At 40.9% G+C, this 12,739-nt stretch overlaps 1 protein-coding gene across 15 annotated transcripts in view; it reads right to left on the minus strand.

Moving 5' to 3' along the window:
- ABI1 (abl interactor 1) overlaps positions 1–12,739 on the minus strand; it is a 129,249-nt gene that overhangs the window by 15,495 nt on the left and 101,015 nt on the right. For 5 of the 15 annotated variants that reach the window (XM_037890877.2, XM_037890873.2, XM_037890879.2 and 2 more), the window contains 5 exons: positions 8,417–8,431; positions 7,581–7,681; positions 3,961–4,101; positions 1,784–1,884; positions 624–692 (listed from right to left, as the gene is read on the minus strand). In XM_037890877.2, the coding sequence (XP_037746805.1) occupies positions 624–692; positions 1,784–1,884; positions 3,961–4,101; positions 7,581–7,681; positions 8,417–8,431 (427 nt within the window). The remainder of the gene's footprint in view (positions 1–623; positions 693–1,783; positions 1,885–3,960; positions 4,102–7,580; positions 7,682–8,416; positions 8,432–12,739) is intronic. The other 10 variants (XM_037890881.2, XM_037890875.2, XM_043541366.1 and 7 more) reach the window with 3 other exon arrangements.

The raw sequence follows: 12,739 nt of genomic DNA on the forward strand, positions 1-12,739 counted from the left end.
AATTGGATTTCCTTCACCATCCCACCCAAATCTACCAGGAAGCAAGTCACTTGTATCTTCTCATTGGCACATGAAGGAGAATTCCTGAAGTCTCCCAGTTTTGTCTGTCCATGAAGGATCACAGAACTGTACCCAAGCCACTGAGCCAGACATTTCTGCTTTTCCTTTTACATTTTCCTTCATAATCAATCAGTTCACAAGAGAAATCCCCATATGCACAATCCCCACTCTACCTACTACTGTTTTCAAACTAAATGTACTTTATTGGTGAACTTCGTGGGTCCCCCCCCATACTCAAGAATGCATGAACAAGGACTACACGTAAGCTGAATTCACATTGTTAATTGGATCTTAGCTTTAGTGGGAATATTAGGATTCAAAGCAACTAATATACTTTTTCCATATTTTATTTATTTACCTTCAGAGGCTTTCAACCACAGGAAATTAGTTGGGATTAGATTTGTTAAAAAACAAAAACAAAACAAAAACGAACATGGATGATTATACCAGATCACATACACCCCACTACAAAAGGCAAACGGCTTCTATAAATCCACTAGGAGGAGTTTATTATTGATTATGTCAAATAACTGCAATCACGCCAGTGCTGACACAAGTCTCACCTATCGTACTGCCCATCAGGAGAGGTGGTGCTGGTGGGACTCCAGGAGGAGGAGGAACAGAAATTTGTGCTAATAAAATAGTTCATATTGCCAGTTAGGCTAATGGCAAAAGAGCTACATTTTAAAAGACAACAGGAACGTAGAGACTTTACAAGAAAATATTCAACATTAATAAACGGATACACACACAGGTCCCAATCCTGCAAAGGGTTCTACAACTGCACACCTTTTCTCCTGCAGGGAGCACCTATTGATTTTTCTGGGGTGCTTTGTGAAAGTAAGACCCGTGCACGCAGATCCCTATGCAGGCCAAGAACACAGAGTGGGCCTTAAGACTTAGTAAGAAGTGAAGATACAACAGCAAAGTTCTGCCTCAGAGTAAAAATCTGACTTGTGAATATCACCACTCTAGTTTATGAGACTTTAATTTGGATGGTCAACGTTTTGTCCAAAATAGCTTACTGTGCCTAAGTGACACACATTCACTACGCCAGTGATCATGTCTTCCTCTACTGTCTTGCCTCTTGGCTAGAAGAGCCAAGTACAGCACCTTCACATCGCTAAAAGAGTCCTCCAACTCAAATGATAGAGACACGTGCTTTTGATACTGTGTGATAAGCTTTAAATGATTTTCACACTATGATTCACTTTGGTTTTAATTACACTGGTGGATGTTCTTGAATTTCACTATTGATGGTGTTTGTTTATTCCAATCTTCTTTAGTGGTTTAATCGAAGGAAGAAGTTTATTTTTATTTACAATTTTAAACGTTCTAAATGGTAAGTGATAAAAATCAGACTATTTCAGAAAACAATTCTGATCATATGCATACAGAACGGTTGTTTTTTCTTCTCAGGATATCTAGAAATGTCTACTTGTCAACACGCGTTTGAAAGCATGGATTCCACCTGCTCCTTATATCTTAAAAAGGAAAGATATTCCTGATTTTTTAAAAATCTTGTTACAATGTAATGAACAAAAATGAATGAAAAGAAATAGCTGACCATTTTTTTGGCATTTTGTTTGTTTGGGGAGCGATTCTCTTCCAACCTCTTCAAAAGGGAAGGGATGAGAACTTCAATCCTCCCTTGACATTTATGAGAAAATGTCTGAATGAGCCACATTGCAGTATTAGGTATCATAAAAAGAATCTCAAATACCTGGCCCAACAGTTGGTGGTGAAGGTGTAGGCACGGCAATGGGAATGCCAATACTGCTGCTTCCACTGTTCTCTCGACTGCCACTTCCTCCACTACTACCACTAAAGGGGAGGAGGGGGAGAAAACGTGTCAGCACTGCTTTCCATACATTCATATTACTTATTTGAACAGTGATCAAATAAATTCGCTCAATTGCATAAATGTGAGATAAAAAAATCCTGTAGACTGACTGTTCCTGAAACCCTTATTACTTATCACCCTCAGATCATTAAATCAAAATGTATTAAAACTCTAGTAGATACAGATATCATTAGCTAAGCTGTTAGCCACTTTTTATACATCCATAGCTTTTAATTACTTATAACTACAAATGTAAGCAACCATATGAGATCTAGACATCTGTTGGTCCAATGTGAATACCGTAATAGTTCCAGGCACCTTGAACTAAGTAATGATAAAATGGGCGTAAAAAGGGTTCAAGCATAAGCTATTTGTAATTCGAGTGATGTGAGCTATGTGCTGAAGAAGTCTCCTTTTGCTAAATGAATACTTGTGTTCAAGTTTATTTTGAGTTAACAATTCTACTGCGACTAGCCCAGCCACTTGCCAGTGAGAGAGCGAGAGCGCACACGCTTTATGAAGAAGCCATACAATAATTTTGATAATTTTCATGCAGGCATCTTGGAGGTCATTACATATTTTTCAACCAAATGGAAACTAGGGGACATAGTAAAAATCCACGGACAAATTCAATAAATATGCCTTTAGTCAAGACTTGAATTTACAAAGATTCAACAGAGAACAGGAAGAGAATTAAACAGCTGTGGTGCCCTGTAACTAAAAAGCCATTTCTACATATCCATCTTAATAAAAATATAGTAGCACTCAATGCACTTTATTTACCATTTCTGTGCAACCATATATAAATTGCTAGCAAAGAATCCAGCACAGATCATTCAAAAATATCTTAAGATAACAACTTTACTATAAAAAGAGAAAATTAGTGATCTGAACTGGGAGCCAAGATAATTCCTTCAAAATTAGCGTTCTGTATGCTGAAGACCTTGATCTTGTTGGTTGCAGCTGAATTTCTAACTGCAGTCTACATAAAAGAAGATCTTGTCAGACAAAAAAAGGGAGACTTTATGGCTGCCAATTAAACTGATTGCATCCTGGTTTATAAAATACCTTAATCTGACAATATTGTTTAACTGACAGCAAGCTGCTCAAAGATGAAGTTAACTTGTTTTCCCAAAGTCCATAAGGACTCCCTGAACCCCAGAACTGCCATTATGCTAGTAAACATTTAAACATCACAGATTGGTGCGAGTCATTGAAACGATCACATCATATCTATCCCTGGGACAATAAACCACTGTCTAAATCCCGTCTGTATTCAGGTAGTCATTGTCAATTTATTTCTTGCAGTCTGACTGGAGATTCTACTGAAGCCTCAACAAACAGATTTAAAGGCAAGTAGTCGATAGGTATAGCGACAGCACTACTCTCTCATCCCAAGAGATGATCTCCGCAGAGAAAGTACTGTTCTGCCAATGTGCCTCAATATGTGGAAGCTGATTGGCACTGCTGGTTCTGTGGATAAATTTTAGCTTCCAGTACTGTCAATCTACCACGTCACAAGCACAATTTTTCTCTGAACAATAAAAGCAAACCAGACTTCTGACAGGCAAACTTCACTAAAGTATTTTCTAATCAGAAACTGCTTCCCTATACAATTAGCGTCAGTGAAAGCACTTACCTGTACACCTATCCCAGCCTAAAGTCTGAAATAAGTTATATAGTCTGTCAGATATTCCATCTCCCTATTCACTCCTATAATTTCTGAAATTTTGCTTACTCTGATGAGGCAAAAAATGATAGAAGAGAATAAGTTGTGCATTCAAAGCTGCGTGTGTGTATGTATGTATGTATGTATAAACAAACAAAGCTTCTGTAGCATTAAATTTGAAAAACAAACAGATGCTACTAAAGTTAACAGATCTAGAGGTACCAAATCCAGACAGAACCATGTATAAAGAAAATCTAAGGTATTTAAACTACATCTGTCTTCTCCATCCACCTTAGAAGAAGCCAGGCATAAAGCTTTGCTGCAACGCTGGTGAGTATCACTATGCCAGTCAAGACACAACCATAGAATTAGGAGCAATGTACTCTACCTGTGTGTTCTTGGTCTCTGGTTTAAGGAAGCTGTTCTTCCTGGACTGTGTTGACTTCCAAGTCTGGCAGGACTGGTCATGTAATCATTAGGAACAGTTGGAGGTTTAACTGGCTCCAGGGTTTTGTAAGGAGTATTTCGTCTAGTCAAATGAAAGTGGGTTGGAGGAGAGAAAAAGTTTTAATTAAAGTAATGAAGCCATTTGTTTTCCTAAATCTTCACTTAAGATCACTGCACAGTGACTCAACATTACCAAATAGAAACCATCTCTGAAAGTGGCAGATTAAATAGGTATTTCATTCTCAACATGTTAATTCTGCATATTAACAAAACAGCTTTAAAAAGGGACTAATTAGAGTCACCTTTCCAGGACAAATTAAAAGGAAATTTCAGTGTCTAGGTAATATATGAAATAAAACCTATTGAAAAAATTCTTTTGAAAACACTTTCATAAAGTAAGGCCAAACTGTATGTTCCTCTAAGATAAAAGCTAATTAAAAACAAAAACACTACATGTATGGCCACAAAGTACTCTTCAGATTACAAACAGTTGTATGCACTTGCTATGCAATGCACACTTATCTATTACAGTAGTGCCCCTCAACAATAGTTAAGATAATATTTACATAGAACATTTTGAGGGCGATAAAAATGTCCTAAAAATTACTTTTTGCTAAAGGTATTCACGTTCTCACACCAGGAACACGTCTGGAGTCCCTGTTCCCTTTTTTGAGGTGACTCATAGATGGGGAGGAAATGGGAGACTATGAACATCTTTAATCATTTGTGCTGCTTCTTGTTAGATTACCACTTAAACATACATTATATTAATTTAATGACTCAGCAATATAGTAAAACCTTACTAACTATTAGGGGGCCCATTGCAAGATTCTGAATTTGGGAGGTAACAGGTAAACAAAACAAAAAAGCAAGGCAAAATGCATCACAAAAAATATGATACATTCAGTAATCTGCTGTAGTTAGTTTTAATTAAGTTACTTCATATTATTCTAGTGAACATATTGTGTTAAACTTAGAATTCTTACAAAATGTCTCAGGAGCACTAGACCTCACTATTACTAAAACCATCCTGATAAACAATAGCCTAGTTGTTTGTATGCATTATTGGATTTGTAAATCAGTGAGTTTCTATCATACACAGAACTAGAGAAAGTTTTAAAATATGAGCTGCCATTGGGCTTTTGTTGTGCCAGAAAGATCAGAAAATGAAAAAAAAACTGTACATCTTAATCTCTTATAATTAGAACACAAATATGATTGAAACTGCAAGGTAAAAAGACATCACTGAAGTTTTAAACAGACTTCCAATAGGAATAACCTCATAATTTAAAGAAAATACGAAGTTAACAATGGATATTCCACTTCTGGACGAAATGTGGGGAGGAAATGGAGTAACTCAAGTTTCTATAGCTTTGTTTACTATGACTCTCATATAATCTGCATATATAATTCCCCCTCAATTTTCCCCACTCCAGTTCCTTGGAGCTGACTTGGCCTTCCCCTTCCATGGACAGAATCCAATTAAGCAAATAGTCTTTCCACTGCTCTCAAGGCTCTGAACAGTTCTCAGTAGTTCCTTTCACAGAGCTCAGTCATTCCTTTTTCTCTCAATGTGGTGTTAATACCCACCACCTTCAGGTGGAACTGCAAAGGAACTCAAGCCCTCCTACTATTCTAGGTTCTAATTTAGGGCTCCTCAGCAGACAGTGGCTGTCCATTTCCCATCACACCCTTGCTTCACTTTTTCCTGTGGTGCCTTTTTTTTTTTTTTTTTTTTTTAAAAACTTAGTCCAACTTCTTCTAGGCTTTTTTTTTATTATTAACACTCAGCCTGGGAGAAGCTGTTTCTTAGTTATCGTAGGCCTCCTGCTCCCTCCAGGTCTCTCATACTCAGCTCAAGCTCCTTCTTATTGATCCCTCCCACAATCACCTGGTTCCCTCTTCATTACCTGATCTTTGGACTCTCCTCTTCCTCCCCGCCCAACTACATTTCCCAGAATTCTTTTGCCTTAAAAGGGACAAGCCCCAGCAACTGGCCAGGTGGCAGTGCCTACTCTTAAGTGTACTGCTGACATGCTCTGTCACACTTCTAAAATTGCATATTTTGTGTTGGTTTTAAATTTCTATCCACTTTTTTCTAATGGTAAGAAAAAACACCAATCTTTGTGGTTTCTGGCAATATTTTTGCATGCTTGAGGTAAAGTAGAAAAAACATTGTAGATGTATGCACTTTGATGCCAAAAGATAAAAGACAGCACACATCTACCTCTCTTTTTGAGAGAGTGTTGTAACAGATGTAATCTTTGCTATGTATTTTGGTTGTTCCCTCAACCCATCATTTCTTCCCCTCAATATCCAAGATTTCACCCATGATTTTTATCCACTGTTTCCTGAAGGATCCCAGCACACTTCACTCTACCCACAGCTGAAATACCATCCCACCAGAAAGTGTGCTGTATCAAGCAGGTAATTGGAACCTATACAACATCTATCAACAGTGGGTCAAGATTCTTATTCCCATAACGCACTCCAAGCAGACTGAAACAAACCCTAGACACACTTTTTTTAAAAAAGTGAATACAGTACATTATTACATTTTGATGTTTAAACAGTGACAGCGCAGCACTGAATTGTCGCATCAGAATTAAAGGCTTCAGTGCTTCCAGAGCCCTGCAACACTCTTTTAAAGGGGGCTATAGTTCCCCCACTTTTCTTGTCTGGCTCTCTTGATCCGCACTGTGAGCTGCCTTGTAACCAGACCATTACTCAGCTCACTAACTTGGAAAACTAACTCATCCATAGCTGCTAAATCCGTGCCAGCCCACCAGTGCTCACGCTCCATCTACCGTACCCTACATGTTAAAGGCAAAGATTCAGGTAACTGAACGGCAACATCCATAGACCAAAGTTTGTTTAAGATCCCAATGAAAAGCCCCACAAAATAATCCAAACAGAATCACACTCTATATGCTTAGTGTTTTCAAGTACCACCATTTCAATCCATATCATAATAATCTGTTGATGTACAGAGGTCAAACAGCAGTGAAATATAAGCTGAAGTAGAAAGTGGTTGTGTTGGAGGGTACAGTTCCCTCAATTAAGCATTAAAATGTGCCTTCAAATGAGCAAACAAATGAGAGTTAGTGTTGCCAGTACATCTTTAACTTCTCTCCACACACTCTTTCCTTAAATATTGCATAAACACAACTCTCCACTGTCAAGGAATCAGGAGTGAGTTAGCAACAAAGTAAGAGTCTTAACACTGAAATCCTTTTGCTTTGTTAGTTTAAATGAGAACCTTAATCAAAATTCATTTGTATTAAATATGCAATAATATTTCTGCCTGATTACTATCAGAAATGAAAACTAACCTCAGCCACTTCAGTCTGTAATATAATGAAAAGATATTCTCTCAAAGGGGCTTCATTTAAAAAAAAAGAAAACCAGAAAATTTCAAGTGTTTTGCATAGAAAGATGATTTGTCTAACTCACTAGAGCCCAGAGGGTACTCAGCCTTCATATACTCACTTATCTAGGCAATATTGATATCTGCACAATTAGAATTCTCTTATACAGGCTGGATGTAAGTCTCATTCTTACCCCAGAGTTCCCCGGCCTGACATAGGAGGACTTGGTGGTTTTTGTGTAGGTGGATTTGTTCTTGACAAGGTGCCAGTTCTTGCAGGCTGGTTATTTCCATGCTGAAATGAGGGGAAACAGGATTTTATTTTTATACTTAAACGCTTCTACTATTTAGAGTTATTTTTTAAATGTAAGAATAGGAAGTGAGGGTTCCCAGACAGCTATTGAACAGCAGGTTTTATCTGCACACTAGAGAAGACAACAGGAAAAGGAAACAAACCCTAAACGTAAGTTTCATATTGTTTTTTAACTGTCATTTTACAGCTGAAGTACATCTGAAAATTAAGCAGATGACAAGTTCACGCAAAAGTCTTCCCCTTTTCCCTCTTTAAATTACTATTACATTCCATTTGTGTGTCAATTCCACTGTGAATATTTTAAATAAAAAATTTAAACTGGCTACAAAAAACGGTCAGTCTTCATTCAAAATTTCTCACTCAATTTAGCTCGGCTATTTGACTAGCACAGTCAAACATATTGTCTGGGAAACCTCCTATAAAAAATGTAAGTCAATAGGATCAAGGCATCTACCAAATCAGAGCAAAGCACTACATGTGTTAGAGAAATTAATGTATTTAAGTACAAATGCAAATGTCAATATATCTCTGATATATTAACACATCCAGGCTAAATGCTGCAAATCTGCACTGAAGTAGAGCTTATTTAACCTAAATAACCTATGAAAAGCAGAGAGAAGTATAGGAGAGTACTAGCTTTCAGTTTTAATGGCTCTGCAGCCTCAACTATCAATACAATAAGACACTGTGGGTCAAATGAGAAATGATTCTTCTTACCTTGGCTTTTAGCCACTTAACGTTGGCAAAAAAAGGGGGGAAAAGCAGAAATTAATGGCAGATCTATCACAACTGATGGACAAGTTATTATATTTTTTACAGCAATTCATTTCCCTAACAACAACTTACATTGCATCCCAGGTATGCTGTTAAAGATCTCATGAGCTCAAAAGCAGTCACAGGACAAACATCACAATTAATACGCATCTCCAAAGGAAACACTTAAACTTACATTTATTATCCTTGTGGCCAGCAAAAGGCACATATGCCTCTTACCAGCCTTAAATTTTTAACACCAGTTTAAAGTGTCTGGTTGACATTAATCCAAGACCAAGAATATTTTATAATGTATCAAAACCATACATGCCCTATACAATCTCTATCACAAATTACAGAATGTATTAAACCATCAGTACTTTGGGAATAGAACCCAGAATGGAGAAGTCCTACCTGCTGCACTGAATGGTAAAAAGAATGAAGGGAATTCTCAGACTGGATATGCAGCAGAGCCTTTCACTAGTCTAGGTTGCTGCCTGAAATCCAACCCAAGTCAGTAATGCAGCAGTGCCAGCTCTTATGATTTTACTGCCAGCATCAAAATAATTAGTATTTGTCTTGAAGTGCCGACTTCTGGAGTCAGATGATCATGTGATCTCAGCTTTCATTTAAAAAAGTAGTACATTTCTAGCCCTCATGGTTGCAAAGGAAAGCATAAAAATGTGACTTCAGGTTATCCTAAAGACTGAAAAATCAGAAAAAAACACAAAATGTATTTTTTTTTTAAATTAATGATTGGGGGTGTGGACACCTGACTCAATTTTTGAGTGGATGGGGGAAGCAATACTATAGTGGTAAAAAGTCATTACCTTTTGTTGGCTGTTTGGAAGCAGTTTGGCATTTTCTGACCAATCCCTAAACGAAAGTTGTCCACATAATGAGAAATCTAACATCCTTGTTAGCAGTTTCAGCAGTAGTCAAGATATAGGAAGTGGCACTAGAGGGGGTCCCTCCAACTCTAAGTCTGGACTGAATTTTATTGGCAAGAGGCAGACTAATGCTATTTGCGCTACTGTCGTCTCCGATATATCTATTCTATGGATGAATACAGAAGTTCAGTCTCCAAGCCCTGGTCTACACTAGGACTTTAGGTCGAATTTAGCAGCATTAAATCGATGTAAACCTGCACCCGTCCACACGATGAAGCCCTTTATTTCGACTTAAAGGGCTCTTAAAATCGATTTCCTTACTCCACCCCTGACAAGTGGATTAGCACTTAAATCGGCCTTGCCGGGTCGAATTTGGGGTACTGTGGACACAATTTGATGGTATTGGCCTCCGGGAGCTATCCCAGAGTGCTCCATTTTGACCGCTCTGGACAGCACTCTCAACTCAGATGCACTGGCCAGGTAGACAGGAAAAGAACCGCGAACTTTTCAATCCCATTTCCTGTTTGGCCAGCGTGGCAAGCTGCAGGTGACCATGCAGAGCTCATCAGCAGAGGTGACCATGATGGAGTCTCAGAATCGCAAAAGAGCTCCAGCATGGACCGAACGGGAGGTACGGGATCTGATCGCTGTATGGAGAGAGGAATCCGTGCTATCAGAACTCCGTTCCAGTTTTCGAAATGCCAAAACCTTTGTCAAAATCTCCCAGGGCATGAAGGACAGAGGCCATAACAGGGACCCGAAGCAGTGCCGCGTGAAACTGAAGGAGCTGAGGCAAGCCTACCAGAAAACCAGAGAGGCGAACGGCCGCTCCGGGTCAGAGCCCCAAACATGCCGCTTCTATGATGAGCTGCATGCCATTTTAGGGGGTTCAGCAACCACTACCCCAGCTGTGTTGTTTGACTCCTTCAATGGAGATGGAGGCAATACGGAAGCAGGTTTTGGGGACGAAGAAGATGATGATGACGACGAGGTTGTAGATAGCCCACAGCAAGCAAGCGGAGAAACCGGTTTTCCCGACAGACTGTTTCTCACCCTGGACCTGGAGCCAGTACCCCCCGAACCCACCCAAGGCTGCCTCCTGGACCCAGCAGGCGGAGAAGGGACCTCCGGTGAGTGTACCTTTTAAAATACTATACATGGTTTAAAAGCAAGCATGTGAAAGGATTACTTTGCCCTGGCATTCGCGGCTCTCCTGGATATACTCCCAAAGCCTTTGCAAAAGGTTTCTGGGGAGGGCAGACTTATTGCGTCCTTCATGGTAGGACACTTTACCACTCCAGGCCAGTAACACGTACTCGGGAATCATTGTACAACAAAGCATTGCAGTGTATGTTTGCTGGCGTTCAAGCAACATCCGTTCTTTATCTCTCTGTGTTATCCTCAGGAGAGTGAGATATAATCCATGGTCACCTGGTTGAAATAGGGTGCTTTTCTTCAGGGGACACTCAGAGGAGCCCATTCCTGCTGGGCTGTTTGCCTGCGGCTGAACAGAAATGTTCCCCGCTGTTAGCCACAGGGAGGGGAGAGGGTTGAGGGGGTAGCCACGCGGTGGGGGGAGGCAAAATGCGACCTTGTAACGAAAGCACATGTGCTATGTATGTAATGTTAACAGCAAGGTTTACCCTGAAAGAGTGTAGCCAGTGTTTTATAAAATGTGTCTTTAAATACCGCTGTCCCTTTTTTTTTCTCCACCAGCTGCATGTGTTTCAATGATCACAGGATCTTCTCCTTCCCAGAGACTAGTGAAGATTAGAAAGAAAAAAAACGCACTCGAGATGAAATGTTCTCCGAGCTCATGCTGTCCTCCCACACTGACAGAGCACAGACGAATGCGTGGAGGCAAATAATGTCAGACTGCAGGAAAGCACAAAATGACCGGAAGGAGAGGTGGCGGGCTGAAGAGAGTAAGTGGCGGGCTGAAGAGAGGGCTGAAGCTTGAATGTGGCGGCAGCATGATGAGAGCAGGCAGGATTCAATGCTGAGGCTGCTGGAGGAACAAACCAGTATGCTCCAGTGTATGGCTGAGCTGCAGCAAAGGCAGCTGGAGCACAGACTGCCACTACAGCCCCTGTGTAACCAACCGCCCTCCTTCCCAAGTTCCATAGCCTCCACACCCAGACGCCCAAGAACGCGGTAGGGGGGCCTCCGACCAACCAGCCACTCCACCACAGAGGATTGCCCAAAAAAAAGAAGGCTGTCATTCAATAAATTTTAAAGTTGTAAACTTTTAAAGTGCTGTGTGGCATTTTCCTTCCCTCCTCCACCACCCCTCCTGGGCTACCTTGGTCGTCATCCCCCTGTTTGTGTGATGAATGAATGAAGAATGCATGAATGTGAAGCAACAATGACTTTATTGCCTCTGCAAGCGGTGATCGAAGGGAGGAGGAGAGGGTGGTTAGCTTACAGGGAAGTAGAGTGAACCAAGGGGCGGGGGGTTTCATCAAGGAGAAACAAACAGAACTTTCACACCGTAGCCTGGCCAGTCACGAAACTGGTTTTCAAAGCCTCTCTGATGCGTACCGCGCCCTCCTGTGCTCTTCTAACCGCCCTGGTGTCTGGCTGCGCGTAACCAGCAGCCAGGCGATTTGCCTCAACCTCCCACCCCGCCATAAACGTCTCCACCTTACTCTCACAGATATTGTGGAGCACACAGCAAGCAGTAATAACAGTGGGAATATTGGTTTCGCTGAGGTCTAAGCGAATCAGTAAACTGCGCCAGCGCGCCTTTAAACGTCCAAATGCACATTCTACCACCATTCTGCACTTGCTCAGCCTGTAGTTGAACAGCTCCTGACTACTGTCCAGGCTGCCTGTGTACGGCTTCATGAGCCATGGCATTAAGGGGTAGGCTGGGTCCCCAAGGATACACATAGGCATTTCAACATCCCCAACAGTTATTTTCTGGTCTGGGAATAAAGTCCCTTCTTGCAGCTTTTGAAACAGACCAGAGTTCCTGAAAATACGAGCGTCATGTACCTTTCCCGGCCATCCCACGTTGATGTTGGTGAAACGTCCCTTGTGATCCACCAGAGCTTGCAGCACTACTGAAAAGTACCCCTTGCGGTTTATGTACTCGCCGGCTTGGTGCTCCGGTGCCAAGATAGGGATATGGGTTCCGTCTATGGCCCCACCACAGTTAGGGAATCCCATTGCAGCAAAGCCATCCACTATGACATGCACATTTCCCAGCGTCACTACCCTTGATATCAGCAGATCTTTGATTGCGTGGGCTACTTGCATCACAGCAGCCCCAACAGTAGATTTGCCCACTCCAAATTGATTCCCAACTGACCGGTAGCTGTCTGGCGTTGCAAGCTTCCACAGGGCTATCGCCACTCGCTTCTCAACTGTGAGGGCTGCTCTCATCTTGGTATTC

Source organism: Chelonia mydas, chromosome 2 (genome assembly GCF_015237465.2).
Source record: "Chelonia mydas isolate rCheMyd1 chromosome 2, rCheMyd1.pri.v2, whole genome shotgun sequence".
NCBI lineage: Eukaryota > Metazoa > Chordata > Testudines > Cheloniidae > Chelonia > Chelonia mydas.